The sequence below is a fragment of the Platichthys flesus genome, chromosome 9 (genome assembly GCF_949316205.1).
Source record: "Platichthys flesus chromosome 9, fPlaFle2.1, whole genome shotgun sequence".
Lineage (NCBI taxonomy): Eukaryota > Metazoa > Chordata > Actinopteri > Pleuronectiformes > Pleuronectidae > Platichthys > Platichthys flesus.
In genome coordinates, this window is record NC_084953.1 from 16,795,480 (window position 1) to 16,815,320 (window position 19,841).

The 19,841-nt window shown below is 41.3% G+C and overlaps 3 protein-coding genes across 5 annotated transcripts in view; all 3 read right to left on the reverse strand.

The window, feature by feature from the left end:
* unc13a (unc-13 homolog A (C. elegans)) overlaps positions 1 to 4,740 on the reverse strand; it is a 45,905-nt gene extending 41,165 nt beyond the window's left edge. The window contains exon 1 of the mRNA XM_062395914.1: positions 4,289 to 4,740. Within this exon, the coding sequence (XP_062251898.1) occupies positions 4,289 to 4,310 (22 nt within the window). The 5' untranslated portion in view covers positions 4,311 to 4,740. The remainder of the gene's footprint in view (positions 1 to 4,288) is intronic.
* A 1,235-nt stretch (positions 4,741 to 5,975) lies between these two features.
* hmg20b (high mobility group 20B) lies at positions 5,976 to 10,003 on the reverse strand. Of its 3 annotated transcripts, none has more exons than XM_062396122.1 (9): positions 9,917 to 10,003; positions 9,458 to 9,616; positions 8,533 to 8,733; positions 8,158 to 8,278; positions 7,927 to 7,979; positions 7,777 to 7,843; positions 7,323 to 7,538; positions 6,924 to 7,056; positions 5,976 to 6,614 (listed from the first exon to the last, which is right to left on the reverse strand). In XM_062396122.1, exons 2-9 carry the CDS (start codon positions 9,536 to 9,538, stop codon positions 6,602 to 6,604), a joined length of 885 nt encoding a protein of 294 aa, XP_062252106.1. In that variant the 5' UTR covers positions 9,539 to 9,616; positions 9,917 to 10,003; the 3' UTR covers positions 5,976 to 6,601. The 3 variants fall into 3 exon arrangements, with proteins under 3 accessions (XP_062252106.1, XP_062252107.1, XP_062252105.1); XM_062396123.1 differs by lacking the exon at positions 9,917 to 10,003 and adding an exon at positions 9,716 to 9,856 and having other exon boundaries at positions 7,927 to 7,976; XM_062396121.1 differs by lacking the exon at positions 9,917 to 10,003 and adding an exon at positions 9,716 to 9,854.
* A 2,423-nt stretch (positions 10,004 to 12,426) lies between these two features.
* Positions 12,427 to 18,848, reverse strand: LOC133961255 (elongation factor 2-like). The gene is made up of 13 exons (XM_062396324.1): positions 18,699 to 18,848; positions 17,502 to 17,716; positions 16,699 to 16,880; positions 16,099 to 16,307; positions 15,749 to 15,927; positions 15,407 to 15,512; positions 14,956 to 15,208; positions 14,681 to 14,876; positions 14,194 to 14,560; positions 13,702 to 14,055; positions 13,402 to 13,584; positions 13,009 to 13,141; positions 12,427 to 12,784 (listed from the first exon to the last, which is right to left on the reverse strand). Exons 1-13 carry the CDS (start codon positions 18,699 to 18,701, stop codon positions 12,591 to 12,593), a joined length of 2,574 nt encoding a protein of 857 aa, XP_062252308.1. The 5' UTR covers positions 18,702 to 18,848; the 3' UTR covers positions 12,427 to 12,590.
* Between the last annotated feature and the right edge of the window lie 993 nt (positions 18,849 to 19,841).

A 19,841-nucleotide genomic window follows, 5' to 3' on the forward strand; every position in this document is an offset into this window, starting at 1 on the left:
GAGCCGTTCCATTATTCATTCAACCCTGCACCCTGTTGGTGTCCAGCGTCCCCATGTTCTGCAGTGAGACATTTAATATTCACAGCTCTGCTTTTTAATCCCTGCTGATTGCCTCTCTTCACTGATGCTACATTTAGGCAAAGAAATACAGCAACTTAGCATCATTTAAAATCGACCTAATCCGGCCACAACAACAAGCTCTTAATAAATCCTCTGAGTGTGTATGTGGCTGTAAGAAGAATGCTTTCGAAATGTATGACCTACAGTCAGACTGTTTAAAATAGAATATATAAATATAGACGCCCACTTATTCAATCAAGAAAAATTCCAGTTGCAAAAGTGATGCTGATAAAGAAACACATTCAGAGTCGGTGCCAGCCGAGCAGGTATGATAATCACTGTGGACAAATTTGATTCTAAAAATAGCCTAACCCCAGCAAACGCCCCTTGGGATCCTGCCTATCACTTAAGTATCTCTCTGATTCATGAGGCAGGTGGCAGAGTACAAGGTGCGGTGGAGCATATGTGCTACTTATCCAACTTCAAAGTGAAATTCCCCTGCTGGTATTAGAGCTGATATCAGGGGCAGTCACGCCTAAAGATACAGAGGGTTCATTTCGGTGGAAGTACCGAATATATACATTTGTAAAAGAGACGTTCAAATGGATTATTTCTTTGCTTCATACAGACAGCAAGTGACAGATGCATCCTCGGCTGTACCCTTGCCAACGCTGTCAAACGCTGCCCCCTCCTCACCATCAGCCAGTCGTCAGCCGCTTCTCTCTCTCTCTCTCTCTCTCTCTCTCTCTCTCTCTCTCTCTCTCTCTCTCTCTATCACTTGCTCCTACAAGCTTCCCCTGCCATGTGGCAAGTGTGCACGTGTGCTCCCTTTCTATCTCTTTCGCTTGTGCTCCATTAATCTCTGTGTGCAGCCGGATGCGGGCAGAGCGCGCTGCATCCCCAACACTAAAAATAACCACTTCAGTGTGACAAGGGTGGGGGGGGGGGGGGGGGTGGGGGGGGGGGGGTTGCCGGAAAGGGGGGTGGGGTGCTCACAGCTCACAGGCATGAGACTAAACCAACATCGCTGTGGTTACAGAACAGAGGAGGGAGGAGAAGGCAGTAGGTGTAACATATTTACTCCAAATTTAGGAGTCCCCAACACAGTAATTACGGGACCTCATTGTCTCTTCTTTTGCTGGAGGAAAATATGACAAATACTTTTACTGATGCCCGGGGCAGATAAGCATGTTTTTAGGTTTCAAACAGGCCACACCTCAGAAGACACCAGGAAAAACACAACAGATAGACAAGAGATGGACGGAAAGAAACTAGAAACGATGGAAGTAAAACTGAGAGGTCATTACAGTGCACTCCTGTCTGCTCTGCTGGATAACATTCAGTCACACTCCTGAACAATACCTGAGGGAATACTGTGTGTAAGTGATGATGATTAGAGTGTAACTGTTAAAAAAGTATTACAGTCCCTGGTGACTGCACTCCCCTGGTAAGCACTAATTCATGTCTGCTAATGAAGAAGCTTAGCAATCAAACTTAAGACTTTAGAGAGGATATAAACAGAACGTAATGCTGTTGCCTTTGCATCATTAACCACAGAATATGAATGCTGTGTTTTATCTACTATTGATACTTACAATAAACCCAGAATCACAATAACTATATTAACTTTGCCAAGGAGGTTGTGTTTTCATCCCACCCTTTGCTTGTAAACAGGATTACACAAAGTCACTGAAATGATTGGTGCCCAACATGGTGGAGGGACGGGACATGGGCCAGGAAATCAACTTCTTGGGGGAAATTAATTGTTTGATGAGAACAAATCAGACATACTTATGGTGTTGAGATTTAAGAGTTTGTACACATTTTTACAGACTGTCTGACTACTTCCTTTTCATATTATTTTTCTATTATAAAAGCTAGACGGACATGTGTGAGATTGTCTGATCTTGGCAGAGGTATGTGCTTCTCTGAGGGCCATAGTAGTGACATCTATGTTTTAAATGTAATAAGAGAACAAACAACAGAGGCTCAGGATGGTTTGACTTGGTTAACTTTTATTCATTCATAGTGTCTGACAAAGGTGACTACTTTTACCAAGGTTCTTAATGATCTGATCACGTATGTTTGATAGGCACTCAGTAGAGCATGTACCTCCGACAAGGCCCAACAGGCTCTGTAAATCAAAACAAACTTACAGCTGAGACCACTGTACATTTCTCAGCAACACATTGGTGGTAGTTACATGTTTCTAGCCCTAATAAAGTGTCTGAACAAAGCCTACACACTTAAACCTAAAAGTTTAAATCCACTAGATACAGATTTCTATTTGGATCCACATGAAATTGCACACACTCAGCGATACCTACTCCCTAATTATGTCTGCATTTTCTTTGCCTATGATTCTTTGACAATTCAACAGAAATGTTAAAAAAACGTTGTCTTGTTCCAGATCTGCACCACAATTTAAAAAAAAAGTAACCTCCTTGTTTCAGGTAATTATATTAATGCAAAAAGGCATAAGTAATACAGACGTCTGTCATGGTTTGCTCTGTTAGAAAGTTGTAACGTGTGAATTGACATCTCTAGGGATGACAGCCAATGGAGAGCCGTCAGACCTGAATATGCTTATTCAGCTTGTGTGACACAGGCCATCACTTTAAAGACTAAATCTAATATCACAAGACGTGGGAGCAGAACATGCACAGGCGATGTCACATCACTGCTACTGCAATGTTTATATCAGCCTGTAACCATTTCACAGAGGTGAACACCTATACTCATCTTCCTCTTCATAACGTCATTCTGCGCACAGCCACCATGAACAAATACAATATCAATATAAACCTATAGCTACAGGCCTGCCACAGTGAGTGAAGGTACTAATGAGGAAATGCCTGCAGAGACCTAAAATACCATTGGGGTTGCCATGCCAACAGAGCTTCAGGACATGAAGGGGCCACCAATGAGCCTGAATCTCAATCCTGACATCACCGGTCAAACCGGACAGAAGCAGCATCTTCATCAACACTTTAACTCTGCTCCTATAGAGGAAGTGTCAATAAAACCTTATAAGGGGGGAGAATTGCTAACCATAAGAAAACCACACATTCAGATTCAGATAGCTTCCTAAAATCTTGAATCTAAGGCTTAAGTCTAAAGTGGTATAAACTTTCGGGTTCCCAAATCTGCAGCTGACCAGGTCTTATTGAGCTGCTCGGTGGAGATCCGCTGCAGGATAATAGTAGGCCTCTTTAATTCCCTTCACATTTGCAAAAATCTGTCCACCCAGTTTTCCCTCTGATATTTATACATAACAATTTAAGTTATACCTGACAGCAAAAGACTCCTGATTAAAATAAAGTGAATATTGCTAGATGGAGGTCTTCACTCACGTTTGAAACTTCTGATACAAAAATCAATCAAAAACAACACAACTACAAATATTAAACTAAATGTAGTGTTAATAGCCTATAAATGACATTTAAAGGTTTGTAATCAGAGGACCAAATGGTATTGGGGTCCAGGCTCTATTTCTCTTCCACATAGACTTGACTGAAAAAATGGAAATACATCATCAGTGACTGGAGAAAGATATTTGAAAAGAAGTCATTGCAAAACTGTGTTCTAAATCCGGCTTCTATAGGAGGAGACCGAAACAACCATTTGAAGAGTCTTGAATTGGTTAAAAGCACAACAGACTGTGGTTGTTGTTGTAGAGCTCGATCAATAGGAGACGGATGATTTAAAAATCGAATCTGTTGTGAAAAGCCTAATGTAAAGAAAATATGCTTATTTTTTTCGCACATTTACGGTTGAAAACCGAGGAGACGTCTGCACAAGTAATGACTTGTAGTCCTGAAACACAAACTGCGAGTGGAGCAACCTACATCTGGTTTTACCTTGTTTGACAGCGGCTGCCAGAAAGCATAAACCGACACCATAAATCGATCCTTAAATGTTGTAGTGTTCCCACGTTTGGGGAAATGAGCCCAGGCAGGCAGGTCGTGCTCATGGCTGACAGTGGGAGTGAAGACAATCAAACGCTAAAGGTGATGATGGGAAGTATTCGCCTTATTAGTGAGATTTGCACGAAATAAACTGCAAATAAGATGTATGAGTGTGTAGTAGCTAATTCCCCTCAGGGATGGATGCATCCTCACAGGTCAACCCCTCAACAATAAGCCGACAAGACGCGACTTAGATTTATCTAATGTGGAGGATATCGAAAGCAAGTCGTGCCAGATTATTGCACATTCGTCGCTCTTACCTCCAACACACAGCAATGACATTTCTTATGAGCGCCTTTGGCCCCGGGTCCAGCTTCTTCACCAGCTTCCTTCACTGAGCTAATCTGTGCGGCAGCGCAGCCGGGGAGAGGGTCGCGGTGCTGCGGGTGGGGAGAAGCCTGCCGTCGGCAGCAGAGCCGGGGCCTGGCGGGGCTCGTTCCGCTGTTCGGTAAATCAACTCTTCGCTGTGTCAGGCCGAGCTCCGGAGTGGTGAACCCGTCTGTCCTCCTTTGAGTGGCGCGTCTGTCCAAATCTGAGACTTTTCCGCCGACCACCTTCTCTCTCTCAGCTCTCCGCTCCCCAGCACTCAGCCATCTTGTTCAGCTTCAGCACCACCGCCGAGTGGACAGCTCCTGGCAGTGACGTCAGGGCGGTGGTCTGTGGTGAGACTCCCCCACCAGTGTACGTGTTTGTATGTTTGAACAATTCAGGATTTCTTCTTAAGCTCCTGAGGCCTTACACCTTTTATCTCACCACTATCTCTTTGGGAATATTGCATTTCTTCTTCAGTCACTGCTATAATATGTAGGACTACCTTTTGGAGAATAAAAAGAAAGAACTAGTCAAACTTTCAACCATCTTGCAAACGATGACACGACAAACACTTGCTGTTAATCAAGTGTTTGTCATTTGCTTTTCATGAAGTAGAGTTTAAAGCCACAACCTTCTCTCAGGAGCAAAATAATGTCTTTAAACTTAATATAAATAATGTGACATTTGTTGTGATAATTGTCAAAATGGACTGATAAGGAAATGTTTATCTTAATGTAATTATTGGCCATTTATTCCAGCCCTTCCTTAAAAGAAACAATAGAACTCCAAAACAAAGCAGACATGGAAAGAAAGCAAAATTTAAAAAAAAAAAACAGGTACACAAATAAACACACACACAGACAGACACATTATGAACCAACTGATTAAGCAGGGGGTTAAATAGATAGATTAAACAATGATGGAAATTATTATAGCCCCAATAGAAGGTAATGTATGTGGGTGATAATTAAGCAGATGGACTGTTGGTGCTTGACAAAAGACAAAATATCATAATTAAATGGTAAATAGCTGTATATAGCGTTTTCTAGTCTTGATGACCACAAAAAGCACTTCACAGTAGTGTTTGCCATTCACCCATTCATACAGGGCATCTATGTGCAGAAATGTCTCTCAAACACACATTACTTAGAAACCAAGTACACTTCACTGCCCGCATTATGGGAGACTGGGATCACCCTGCCGACCTGCTAGTTGTTAGTGGACCACCCTCTCTACCGCCTGAGCCACAGCCACCTGTAATTGGCGCAGGATATCAATCTTTGAGCCTTGGTCTGACTGAGTGGACACAATCTAAATCAGTCTCAATCTTTAAATTCAGTGTTAACTGTGTTGCATATTTAAAACAGATAATCTCAATTAAAAAACAGATACACCCTTTAACTCTGGTCTAGCTTTGGCTGTGTGGGCTAACAGCTCCCCCTGCTGGTACACAACACTCTATACAACTTCACAGTCCTCAGGGTCAGAGCACCAAAATTATACAAAAGAACATTTTGCCTTTACGCAAGTTCTTTTGGGATTGGATCTAAACTTAAGATGTGGCATTTTAAAACACAATTCACTAATGACAATTAAAACATTTCAAGCTGCACACACTCACCCTTTTGTTGGAAACATTTTCAATATGGTTTAATGAACATTTAAGAAAAATACAAATATACTTCACAATTATATAATATTCTGACATGTTTATCTGCTCATCGATCCATCTACTTGCCATCATCAATGTAAATTCAAACATGCGCAGTTAACCAGAACATTACATTTTCAATCACTTCCAGTTCGTTTTTTCATGCAGTCTAAATAACACTATGTACAACCACCAACCACATACCGAATGACATTTAATATAAACTGATTATTAGTCTGGCCTTATTGGACAGCTCATAGGGCCGGTGAGAAACTGTTAATGCAAAGCTATACAATAGAGTTAGGGTCAATCTAAATTTACTTATGGCATCCGTGAAGGTAAAATTACTGTACATTACATTTAATGAAATTCATGAACTTTAAAAACCCTTACCACCCCACCGATTTTTATTCACAAGAAAAATAATGTGTGTGAATACACACATTCATAAAGAAAAGTTATGTGGAGTTTTGAAATGTTTGTACCCTTGTCTTGCCTATCCTTGAGATAGCCACTTGTGTTGTTGAATGCTACTAGTTTGAGCTAATACAACATGTCCATCACCTGTCGCTCTGCTGCAGGAATCAAAGGCTCTTTAGATGGAGTCTCCTCATAGCTTCTCACTGGCAAGAAAAAAGTCCATTCACACGGAGAAAGAAGACGACTTATTCAGGGATACAATTCAAATATAGTCTTCAAAACTTGGAAGCTCAGAATTTTGAAAAAGGATAATCATGATAGACAAAAGGCCCAATGATCAAGTTCATGATTTTTGAAGTGTTATATGTAAAAGATGCATGTGTATGTGTGCACAAATCAACTCAGCAAAGCATGTCTGTGATCAGTAGAAGTATGAGTGGTCAGATACAGATTAAATGCAGAAGTCTGGTGTGACAGACCCACGGTATGTTTGTAAAAGAGGTTTCAGTTACCTGTCAAGATGAGAGAGGACCTCACAAAGCTGGGTAAGCAGGGCACGGTGCTTGTGTGGGTTGCCTTCCAGCGCACCGCTGAGACAACTCAGGTACGAGTCCAGGTTCCCAAGAGAGGCTGTCTCACCTGTACCTGTCCAGGAAAAAAATATCTTTACACATTATTGAATATTAGATTTTTTTAATGGAAAATATGTAATTTATGCACTAATACAGCAGTTCCAGGGACAGTAAGGTTTTTTAATATAACCAGATATTTAAATTGAGGAGCAGACCAGTCACCTAACATTACAGGTGTTTTCATAATGACACATTCAATTCAATGAACCTGGCATGAGAACATAAGCTCTATATTACTCTCTGGTTGTATTCCCTAAATACAGCCTCCTGACTCCTTACCTGGCAGTGGGACTGATGAGAGACTGTTAACCAGCGTGTGTTTAATGGCCAGTAAGTGTTGCTGAAGAGCCTGGGTGCGCTTCTCATCCAGCCCCAGTTCAGCCTCCAGGCGCTCTTTGGCGTTGTACATGTCCTTGATGTGCCGCTGCAACACTGCATTCTGCTCCTCAAACTCAATGTTGGCCTTACGAAGCCGCCGCAACTCAGCCTCTCGAGCTGAAACGGAAAAGAGTGAAACAAAAAAATGATTTGATGAGATTGTTTGTTGGTCGACTTAAAACTGAAAAAGCATTACATCGATGTGATCACCTCTCTTAGCATGATGTCCAGGCGCCACCTCTGTTAATGTCCTATTAGTATATTAGGTAATGGCATACTTCTGTCCTAGCATAAGTACCTAGCCATGTTGAAAACAAGCCTTGTGCTTTATTTCCATTTTCCGTTTTTTCCTTACCTTTGTTCTGATCAAGGAACTCCTCTGTGAAGATAGGGATGTCAAATCTGCTCGGGAGATCAGAAGCCTTGAGGACAAAATGCACAACTTAGCTTTGTGCAATTTACTCTATAGAAATACTGAAGAATATGTAGTGACAAATTGGTGTACCTTTGGTAAAGATGACCCTGCACTAGTACTGATGATGACAGATGGAGAGTCTTCTGAAAGAGAAAAAGTTATGTCCATAATACAGCTCAGATTGAACAGAGAGGTTGAATAATAATTGTGTCAGTTTCCCTGATGACGATGGTTATTTTTTAAGGTAGTAAGTAATAAAAACACACATGCACTATAGCAATCAACATGACAAACATTAGTTGAGTAGAAGTCAGTGTTCACCTTTCTTGATCCTTTTGTCTTGTATCTTAGCAGCGGTGATCTGATAGGCCTCAGTCTGCTGATATTCCTTCAATTCCTGTGCATATTGCATCTTCTCCCGCTCCGCCTCGTCCAGATAGCGCTGCCGGTACACAAATAATGTTCAGGCAAAAAAACCTAACTTGCTTAATGACACATTCTGGAATTTGTTTAGAATATTTTTTTAAACCTTGAGTACTGAAAATCTTTGAAATGCTAAAATACAGATGTTTAAGAACAACAACTTCTATTATATTCCTGACTTGATGTCCATGAGTCATCATGGATTTCAACCAGGCCAGTAAGAAAGTACCTGGTGCCCTGAAAAATATACTGCGTCATTACATTGAAATGTACCTGTTTGTCATTTGGCACTAAACGTGTCCACTCTGCTCCGAGTCTTTTGGTGATTTCGGGAAAAGGCAAGTCAGGGTATCGGGCCCTCATTAGTTCCCGCCGCTCGTTCAGGAAGCGCACATATCCCGTTACAGGCGCCTTAGGCCCATTTGGTAGCACCTTTTTTCTTTTCTTACCCTTTGGCCAGCCTCTCTTCTTGGGCTACAGAGAGAGAAAGAATGAAACTCTGGTGAGTGGAGAGGCTTTTCATTTGTTTGATTTGTGAATGCGATGTTTAAACATGTTAAAAAAACGATTCAAATTTCACGTTTCGTACAACTAACATCCCATAATGAAAACATATTCAATGCTCTATAGAACGAAAACATTTCTTAACTTAAATAATTACAATTAATAACTTAGATGTTCCAGCTGTACCGCTGACACTGATCAGTGTAGTTCGGGGTTCCTGCAGGTTACAGGACTTTTTTAGAAAGTAATGAAGGAAATGTAAGATATATGTCAAGTATGACAGAAACCACATTCCAGGCCATTTAAGAGGTTATAGGTTTAGTACCGCTGTTCAATTGTGTACCATTATACTGATAATACATTTTTACTGTTAGCTCCCCATAATATATTATAAAAAGACCCACAAACATGTATACTATTTATATATTTTCCAGTGAAGTCCACGAGATGGGGGCAGTAAGTGGCTTAAAGGAAAACCAGGCAGAAAGGCAAGGGGGGAGCTGATATGCAGAATAATTGATATTGTATATACACATTTATAAAAGAGTATTCCAGAACTGCTGCAACAAAAGAGTGACTATGTGTGCATAAAGTTAACAACACATGCCCTCAGTTCTTGACTTTGAAAACCTTACAGCCTCATTCCCGCATACAGGAGGCAAAGTCTAAATGATTTAACGTTGATCGTTGTCACCTCATCCTGGGTCTGTTCGGCTGAATGCGAGGCTCTGAGCTGCTGTGAGGCATCACCCTGCTCCTGTTTGATCCCTCCCATGGGCTTCTTCCCGAGAAACCGAATGCGTTCAGGCTGAAACTGGCCTTTATCCGCTGGGCTCGTGTCTTGGTAAAGTGTCTGTGCAAAACAACATAGGAGAAAAGGATTTAAAAACAAGAGGCGAGAGATTAATTGTGGTATTACTGTCCCCGCAGCTATGCCGCTTGGATTGCTAACCTGACTGTTAGCTGTTCACTGAGGCTAAGTGCTCACACACACACACACACAAAGGTAGCACAACACACTCACTCTGCCGAAGGAACAAATATTACGAAGCAAAATACGCAATTTTACTTTAAAGTACAAACTATACACTTGGGACAGTTAGAATTTTTTAACAAGTAGTTGTACTTCTTATCTAAACCTTATATTACTCACCGACAGTGAAGTCCTCGTCCAAACAGGAAGAGAAGCCTGCCTGTTTTCTGATTGGTCGAAACGGACACTCCTGATTGGCTGGATGGCCGTGAACCCCTCCCCCACTCGTCTTACTAGTTCGCTACTTTAGCTTCCTCTGCAAAAATAAGAGCCGTGACTTATGCTCCATTGATATATTTAAATTTACTTGTATAATTTAGGGCACGAGCACTAACAGGCACTGACAGACAGTGAGGCCCTATTGAAATTGTAAGGATTATAATTGCATTTTTTCAGGCAAATAGGATTAGTTGCTCATTCCCATGAGAAACTAAGTACAGGAAGAAGATGGAAACATTATTTCATGTGTGTGTGTGTCTGTGTCATTCTATGCTGCATTTGATACACATTTCAGAGAAACCCATTTTATTTTCTACTTTACTACAGATATTGGACAGGCTTACTTAAAAGTCACTTTTATGTTTTGGGGATTTTAGAGACTGGATGATTTAACAAGCTTTAAAAACCTATTGTTAGAGAATAACCCAGTAGTTTCCAACATTGGCTTCTGACACCTTACAAGAATCACAGTGTGGGACACATTTAATTTAATATAATTCTGAAAACTCATGCAAAACCTTCTAGTTAACTTTTATTTTCGAAAGGCTTCCATTTTTATAGATTTTTTGGTAAATAATAATAAAGTGCCAAATGTTTTAGGTTCTGTGACATTTGAAGTGAACTCAAAGGCAGGGTGGAGTTCAAGAAACAATTACCTGTGGTATGTTTTAATTTGAAAGTCTATGCTTGAATGTTGTCATTGAAAGTCAAAATGATAGTTGCATATTATAAAGAAAGTTTTTTGTAAAGTGTTTTGGACTGAGCACACTCATTTGGAGTATCTTTCTTTAAATCATGGACTATATCCAGTATTTTTGGATTCTTATTCTTTGTTTATTTACCAAATTATTTATCTAAGTATGTTTTGCGATGCTATGTTTTATGGATGTTGTGCAATGGTATGTTTAGCGCACAGACTAATAATTATTAGTTTACTTTTTTTTAAGTTTACCAATACATCTGAGATGTACTTTCAAAACAGAGTGACCAAACTGAGATAGAATCTGAAACCAAGAAGTAAAAGTCATAAAAGTTCAGTTATTTCAATTAACATTGGCTCCTCTCATATGACTTGACAGTTGGATTACTATGTATTAGCATACCCTGATGATTGATGTAAAGCTACAAAATACAAAGTGATAATGTTGTGGAGTATTTATTTTATTATTCCTACCAAGAAATTATTTTCATTTGAGTCAATGATTTGAAAGCCTGGGAATGAAATAGTTTGAAACAAAATTGTTCTCACAGAACAATTCAGGGTTAAGATTGTAAAGAAATTTGACCTGGTGAGACATCTGAAATAAAAGGGCTAGAGAATCATGGTCTTTTAAGTATACTTTATTCATCGCAAGAAAGGTCAGACAGTCATAGAGTGTGTGATGAGTATTCTGCAGAGGAAATTACAAAGAAACAGCTGTAGGCATATGCTTTTTATGCAGATGCGATGTTTGTGTGTTAGAACTCTGTGTGAGAACAAATGTGAACTGAGTAATAACATCCCAGGAGATAAGACAGTCACATGCTGAAGGCCTCCTGGACACAAGTTGACTGCTTCTTCGAAGTCTTGGTGGTGGGAGACAAACCTTGTCAGATTTGTGGCTCTAATGTCATTGTTAGTTTCACAAGCAGAATTAGTATGTCTAAGAGATAAAATATTGTATGGTATGATGTTAAAATGTCCCATTACAAGGTGTGTTGAACCTAAGGCCACATGTTACCTAGCCCGTTTAGGTGCTTCTGAGGGATGATTTACAGTCGCACACTACGGTATACATTACCAACCCCCTTAAAGTGTAACCTTGCCCTCCAATACAAATGGAAGAAAATATTTATTCCAATGTCAAACATCACCCGGTCACTTTGATTTTACTCTAAAAGGGTTCGATCAGTATCTTTGCTACCTCTACATCAAGGTTAAGTTGTTAAAATAGTAAAACTATTATATTATATACTACTATATTGCCAATTTGCCATACAACCTTATAGCAGTAACCCAAAAATAGCTGAAATGTTCCATCCCGGTCAAAAACTAAGCACAATCCCACTAGCTTATTATATATGTCTGCATTTTGCATGATTAGACATTATGCTTTTGTTTTGAGTTTATAGTTTTGGGCTTTAAAGGCTCTGAAGTTCAGAAATGCTTTAGATTCAGCCAAACATTTTAAATCACATATCTACTCACCACTGTTTAACTATCCCTTTAACTCTCATAACAACACTCCCAGCTTAATAGCCGTAGTTGGGGGAATGTTTAACTAGCTGCTGGTCTGAGGTACACCCCACTGAAATCAGCTAGTTACTGCATTAAAACTGAAATCTCTCAACTTATGTTTCCATGTGTCTATGAAAAACATGAAACATCGCTCTCTTTAAAAAGCAAACTGAGAAAACAAAGAGCTCCAACACATTTTTATTTGCTTTTATTGATGGTTTACAATTTTTGTAGATATTTATTCAATATTGTCAATCCTTGTGGCCAACGGTGAACACTGTTCTGTACAGTCCGGTCCCATGATGTAGACTTAAATTTGATGGGAAAGCAGGAATTAGGCATGAGCCAGGTGAGCTTTTACATTTTGTCCAGGTAGTTGTCCAATGCTGGGACACCTTCCTTGAGACCCTTGCGTTTGCGTGTGTCAGTGACAACAATGCCAGGCTTGGTTGTTGCATCCATTGGGTTTCCAGGGAGGATCTGCCAGTGGTCGAACACACACTGTGGGAAGGCCTGGCCACCAGTGGAAGATCGCAGGTCAGCTGTGAAACCTAGGAAAGGGCAGAGCAAAATGTTTCATTGTCAGCTACTGTTAAAATCAGACTGCTACACCTCAAGTGAAACTACAACAAAACACACAGGTCATGTTGAAATTACTATAGATTATATTGCAACAAACAAAGTACAAACATTAAAGACAGAATCAGTTCCCAATACTGGTTTTAAACTAAATGTTTTCGCTGCACTTCTAGTTTAAAAAACAACCCCAACATACCAAATGACTCCATGACAGGCAGGTAGGCCTTGCTGACATGCATGGGTGTCCCAGCGACGGAGTACTCTTCAAACACATGACCGCGCCTCCTGGTTAACACACCGTAGATTCCACCAATTGCACTGTCAGGACACTACAGAGTGGAGAATCAATATTAGGTTCAACAGAAAATAGTAATACGAAAAGTGCACAATAAATAAAAGCCAAACTCCTGACAAAAATAAAAATAGATATGCGATTAATAAAAACCTCTGAAACTTAACCATTGGGCCTTGCTAAATCTAAAAAGGTCAGAAACTTTGTGAGCAAATAGCAAGTAAAAAATAAAATGTCCAACTCTGAGATACATCAGGTAACGAGAGGAAACCAGACTATACATCCAGGAGAACTTACCTGGATCTCTACCAGATAGATTGGCTCCATGATTCTAGGCTCAGCTGTGAGTGCAGAAGCATACATGGCTCTGCGGGCTGTGGGAATAATTTGACCACCACCGCGGTGGATGGCGTCTGTGTGCAGGGTCACATCATGGACGTCAAAGCGAACAGCACGCATGTTCTCTTCACACAGGACACCCTAAAGAGAAAATAAACAGATGAAATATATGCACTGACCTCGGTGAGAATAATTGCCCACATCTATTCCTAAACTAATAAATACAATATATGAACCGATTGAGTGAATTCTAATTACCTCCTTGACAGCCCACTGGAAGCCAGCAACAACACTATCCTTGATCTCATTAAGGTACTGCACTCCCTTGGTAACATCCACCAGCATGTTGGGGCCAGTTCCATCAGGTCCAAAGCACCAAATCTTTCTAGCCTCTCCGACATCCCAGTCGAATTTTTCAACAAGTTGACGGGCACGGGCCTTGGCCTCCTGACGTTGAGTAAAGTCGCCCTTATCGATATCCTCTGCTAGGCCTTCTTCAAGGGGACGGGCCATCATGAACAGACGGTTGTGCTTGTTGGGCGACTTTGCCAGACACATAACAGTTGATCCGACGCTGACTGTCTCCCTATAGGACACCACTGGGTCAGATTTCTAAAAAAGAAAGCAGAAAATTGCAATATAGGAAAGTCAACACCATTGAAAATGGCATATTCAATATGAATGAATTTAAAATCATTCAAGAAAAAGAAAAAACTGACTTAAGTTAACTTAAATTATGGACTAAGTCACCTTGATTGGGATGCAAGCATGATCCTCTTCCAGATCCTTCAAACAGATCTCCAGATGCAGCTCTCCAGCTCCAGCAATGATATGCTCTCCGGACTCTTCAATGATGCACTGCACCATAGGGTCGGACTTGGACAGACGCTTCAAACCCTCCACCAGCTTAGGCAGGTCAGCAGGGTTTTTGGCCTCCACGGCAACTCTCACCACAGGGCTGACACTGAACTTCATCACTTTCAAGTTGTGAGCATGCTCAAAGGTGGTGATTGTTCCCGTCTTGACAAGATACTGGTCGACTCCAACCAGACCCACAATGTTACCGCATGGTACATCTTCAATGGCCTCAGTGTAACGCCCCATCATCAAAATTGTCCTGACAAAGAGAAAGTTGGATTATACTAATGTGCGCAATACTTGATTAATTCAACCGCACAGCTAGGCTCCAAACCCATTTCAATAATAACCAATTAACAGACAAAAAGTTGATACCAACCTCTGAATTGGCTTCACGTAAAGGTCGTCCTTCTTTCCAGGGATGTAGTTTGGTCCCATGATGCGCACTTTCAGGCCAGTGGAGACACACCCAGAGAACACACGACCAAAGGCGTAGAAGCGACCCTTATCGGTGGTGGGGACCATCTTTGAGATGTACATCATCAAAGGACCATTGGGGTCACAGGTCTTGATAGCTGGGTAAACAAATAAGTCGGACATTTAGACCAGGATCTAAAGAAAACTGTTAAAATGAAAAATAAATGAACTTCATACCGGTGGCAGCCTCGTCATCACCAGGTCCTTCATAGAGCAAATCGCAACGGTACTTCTGGGCAACGACCGGGGAAGGCAGATGGATGGTGATCATTTGAAGAAGTGCTTCTCCAGCCGGAAGCCAGCGACGCATGACAGCCTTGAGGAGAGGTTTGCCCTCCTTTTCTTTGTCATCATTATCAAGCTTGATATCCAGCTTCAGGATCAGTTTGGCAGTTTCCTCTTTGTTAAATTCCATGATGGCATTGAACACCTAAATAAGGAAGTTGATTGCAATTATGAATGAAAACCAACATAGCATAACCAAAGATGATAAAGAAAACCATAGAATGGTCCCCGCTCAGAGTGAAGGTCATCATCAATGTTTAGTCAGGTCAAAGTGAAGAATATTCAAATCATCACTTGCAGGCAAAATTAACAATTGATTATGGTAAATAGCATCTCTAGTTACCTTGAAGATGGGGTCCAACACAAGAGCAACAAAGGTGCGGGGAAGGGGTTTGCCATCAGCGGAAGTCCGAGACTTCAAGAACTTTCCAGTGCTAGCATCAAAGAACCTAAAACATAAGATGTTTAAGATTACCAATAAAAAAAAAACAGGCCAGAATCAGCTACATCCATAAGAAGCAAAATCTGAAAGTTAAGATTGTCTGCGATTCAAACAAAAAGATGAACATTTGAGTGAAGCCACTTTTGCGCACTACAGCCCCTCTACTAAGCGTTAGTGTAACTGTTGGCTACGGTCTCTACTCAAATGCAATTTGTAAAGCAGTCAAAAGCCTTTTAGACTCACCTGTCACCCCACAGTTTCTTCATCATGTCCTCCACCTTCTTGCAATGCTCCTCTGCTGTCATGTCGGTGTTGCCCTTTGCAGCAAATTTGGCTACATACATCTCAGCAAACTGCTTGAGGGTAAAAGCCCAGCCATGGAGTCCAGAGCCAAAGCCAACAGTACCTATTGGTGGATCAATCTTGGAGAAGCGACAGACCATTAGTCACTATATGCTAAAAGGGGGATATGACGATTTGGTATATAAAAATTACTATTTCGAAGATAGTGCTCAAGGTAAATTACGTGTGTGCAACTACAAGTATACCACTGAGTATTGTACTTAAGATAAAAGGTTTAGACTTCCACTCACCTGGATGGGGCCCATAGGACCATCTTCTTCTCCATAGGTGGCGATGATGACGTTCACATTCTCACAAATGCGCTGGAAAGTCTGGTAGAGATCTTCTGGTTCAATCTGCAACTCCAACAAAGCACGGTCCATCTTGTTCATCATCAGGACTGGCTTGATGCGCTCACAAATGGCCTGACGGAGCACAGTCTCCGTTTGCACACAAACACCTGGCAGGGATTCAGAGACAAATTAACCCAGGAGAAGGCAGCGTCAAGTTGTGTAATTTAAAACAAGTAGACAATGGTGCAATTAAAAAATAACCATCATTGTCACAGCATATTTGCATGAAAAACTAAATTATTGAAAGAAAAAAACTCACAATTCAGAAGACAGTCTTATTAGCAAGCTGCCAGTTGGCCAGAACCTGTTTTTTGTAGCCACTTTTTATAGATTAGGTAAATCTTACCGTTTCTACAAACAACTTTAAGAAGCTGTGACTGGAATGATTCCTTTTTAAAATTGCCAGTCTGTGTTTGTGATTTTCCACCTTTGGCATTTAATTGCAAGTTTAGAAGCATGACCTTACACAATCCACTGAAGATTTGGAGTTTTTCTTACCAGAGACGCAATCCACAACAACCAAGGCTCCATCAGTCACTCGGAGAGCTGCAGTCACTTCAGAGGAGAAGTCAACGTGTCCTGGTGAGTCAATCAAGTTGATCAAGAAGCCAGCGCCATCCTTACTATTCTTAATGAAGGCCAAGTCCTTTTCACCCAACTCGTAGTACATGGAGATGGCGCTGCAATGTGGGCAAAACCAGATGTCAATATTTACTACAACTAAATCAAATTAACAAAAACCCTAACCCATGCTCTTTTTCTTTAATCCTACTCTACAGAGCCAGACGAATTCTCAACACAAGATAAGAAGTCCTTTATTTGTTCCAAACGAGGGAAATTTGCCATGTTACAGCAGCAATGAGGGATCTAATGATTAGGTACTCAATGAAGTGTAATATGGCAAAATAGCAATTTGGCTGACCATGTGGAAGAGTTATCGGAGTTAACCGTTTAAAAATGGAAGCAAGAAAAAAAATCTGAGAAGTTAATTTGTCGTCCAGCTACGACAATTAGGTACCTAGAGAAACAAGGCTCTTTAACAGATATTCTTATATTGTCATTAGGAGCTTTTATGATCTGTCACTTTTTCACTTAAACCAAACTACTATAAAAAGCTGCAATGAGAGTTTTCAAATTGTGCCAGTATTATGGAGTCAAACGTGATGCGGCAATACAGCAGTAGAGTCTGTCCTGCACTTTTTTCCCTATCCAACAGTTTTCCATTCAGGCTCCAACAACCTCTATTGCCAGATCTATGCAAAAAAAAAAAACATGCAGACTTTAATAAATTAAATACTTACGTAGATTTGATGGTAATGCAACGTTCCTGCTCATCCTTGCGCGTGTCTGTGAAACGGGCCTCTCCAGCACGGTTTGATGCAATGATGCCTGCCTTTGATACCAGCGAGTCAGTCAGGGTTGACTTTCCGTGGTCGACGTGCGCAATCACAGACATGTTACGGATGTTGGCCTTTTTGTCCATGATGGCACGGATCTGCTCGATAGTAAAGTTCACCTGGAGGGACAAAGTCAAGTTGAAATGTCACACAAAAAGAAAACAGACTTTGCACAGCCGGTCATTGTAATCTATGACTAATGCTTCGGTCGACAATCTAGATAGTATCTGATGGAGAATTTACTGGAGGTGCCACGCTAAATAGGGTGACAGCGTCTTAGGCGAATTGCGTCAGAAATAATTTCCTACAGAGGCTGCACCCTTACATATCAAAAATGGCTGCCGGTTCATCATTCATGGTTCTGCACCGTTACTGAGCGTCCGCCACGGCCACAGCTGGAATGCTATTGTTGTCTGCGTTTCACAACGAATTTTGACCTCGCCTTCCGTCAGTATGAATGCGGACATAAAGTGGACAGGAATGACGTCATCCATTTCAACAACCAAGTACGACATTGAGTTGGCCAAAAAAGTGATCGGACCACCACCTCCCGGCATGAATAGGCCACGTGTACAGAATAGACAACATGCTACACGCTAACATTAGCTTGACAGCTAAACTAGCCTTACGCGCCAGGCCACGAAAAGCCGGCAGAAGATGACTCGGCAACCGCTACAGGTATAAAATCCAAATTGCAGGTCGAGGTGCTCGCTCCCCCGCTTCAAGATACGCACCAACAATTTGTTTTTATTAAACGCCAGGTCAGCATTTCAGCAGCTAACGGAGCAAAAAGCCGCTACTGTCGATGTTCAGCAAAAACGCCATGTCATCTGACGTTAGCCATTTAAACCCCACTTGACTCAACTCTCTGATCAACAGCCTCAACTTGACATTGAAGGGAGCGAGTGGAGCTTGTTTCTGGAGGCGTTGCGGCCTTTGGCGGTGCCAGTAGGACAGACGACAAAATGGTTGCCATTTTCATCCAAGCCACATTCACAGTATATTCATGTTAGTAGCGCACCATCCGCAAATACCGGCGTTTCTAAACCACTGACACAACTTAGCGTTCAAACACTACTCCGAGAAACGTTAGAAACTTACCATTTTGACGGATGGTTTCGGATACGCTCGCTCAGTAAATTTTACGCTGCCCACCACACGATGGCTTAGGCAGGGAAGAGGCAGCTGATGTAAGGAAACAGACGTTTATAGGGACTGCGTCACCAGCCTGCGTCACCAGCCTGCGTAAGCACGTACTGACGAAACCCCAGAGGCTCACGGGTGATTCCCGCCACTGATGCGCAGAGACCAGGAAGGGTCCAGTCATCATCTTCATCTTCATCATCTTCTTCTTCTTCTTGGAATATACAGTGTAGGGTCCACAGCCGCAGCACAAATGTGAAGGAAGTTCAACTTTCAAAGTTTGGTTCGTGACTGCGCACTAAACGTGATGACGACGCAGTAGATATCGAAGCACGGTTTGTTTGTATGGATTCCTGCACACATTGGGCTGGAAGGCTGAGATCTAAAGTTTAATCAATCATCAGGACTGAGAAGGGGATGGCAGGGAGAATGTGACAGAGGAAATACGGGCATATCCTTCATAGTATTCAAAAGAGTAAAGTTTCAGGGGTAAACAGTTTGCATGCATACAATTGATGTTATTGGTGATCAATCCCCCCCCCCCCCCCCGCAAAACAAAAGTGCTGTATTGTTTGACCTTTTGATATCAAATCTACTGTACATACCTCATAGACTTTTCATATTTTCATCTCTTAATTTCTCCATTTATCAGGTTTACTAGATTTTTGAAATGTTATCAGTACCTATTGATTCCATTATCTTAACAATGTCACTCCAAAATGTCATCAAACTGAGATGAGTCTTAAAACACGATGTTAATGACTTCCTTTCGAGTCGAATTTGAATGTCGGGGCTTCTGGACACTTGGATGACACCAACTGTCTGAAGAAAGTTCATTAATCAGTTACACTGTTTACCCCTGAAGCTCCAAAAGTGTTTTATGGACTCAAACACTTCAACTCCCCCATCGGCACATTTTTCTTTCTTCCAGCAGATGGCGCCCCAACTTCATAACCAGCCACTCCAACTTTCAGCACACTGCATGTCCCATAATGCACAAGTGATGCTCAACTGGGGGTTTATTTTTTCTTCAAGAAAATATGCTGTTTAATTGACTCTCATTACAGGATACAGAGAATAACCTCAGCAGATGGAAAAGGT

Excerpts from the sequence above, each read along its gene's own strand:
- hmg20b (XM_062396122.1), bottom strand. The coding sequence starts at position 9,538 with ATGGGAGGGATCAAACAGGAGCAGGGTGATGCCTCACAGCAGCTCAGA. Across the intron at positions 8,279-8,532 it reads TAGTGCCAAATGACAAACAG|CGCTATCTGGACGAGGCGGA; the intron begins GTACATTTCAAT and ends GTGTACCGGCAG. Across the intron at positions 7,844-7,926 it reads CAGGGTCATCTTTACCAAAG|GCTTCTGATCTCCCGAGCAG; the intron begins GTACACCAATTT and ends TTTGTCCTCAAG.
- LOC133961255 (XM_062396324.1), bottom strand. Across the intron at positions 15,928-16,098 it reads GTCCTATGGGCCCCATCCAG|ATTGATCCACCAATAGGTAC; the intron begins GTGAGTGGAAGT and ends CGCTTCTCCAAG. Across the intron at positions 13,585-13,701 it reads TCCAGTGGGCTGTCAAGGAG|GGTGTCCTGTGTGAAGAGAA; the intron begins GTAATTAGAATT and ends TTTTCTCTTTAG.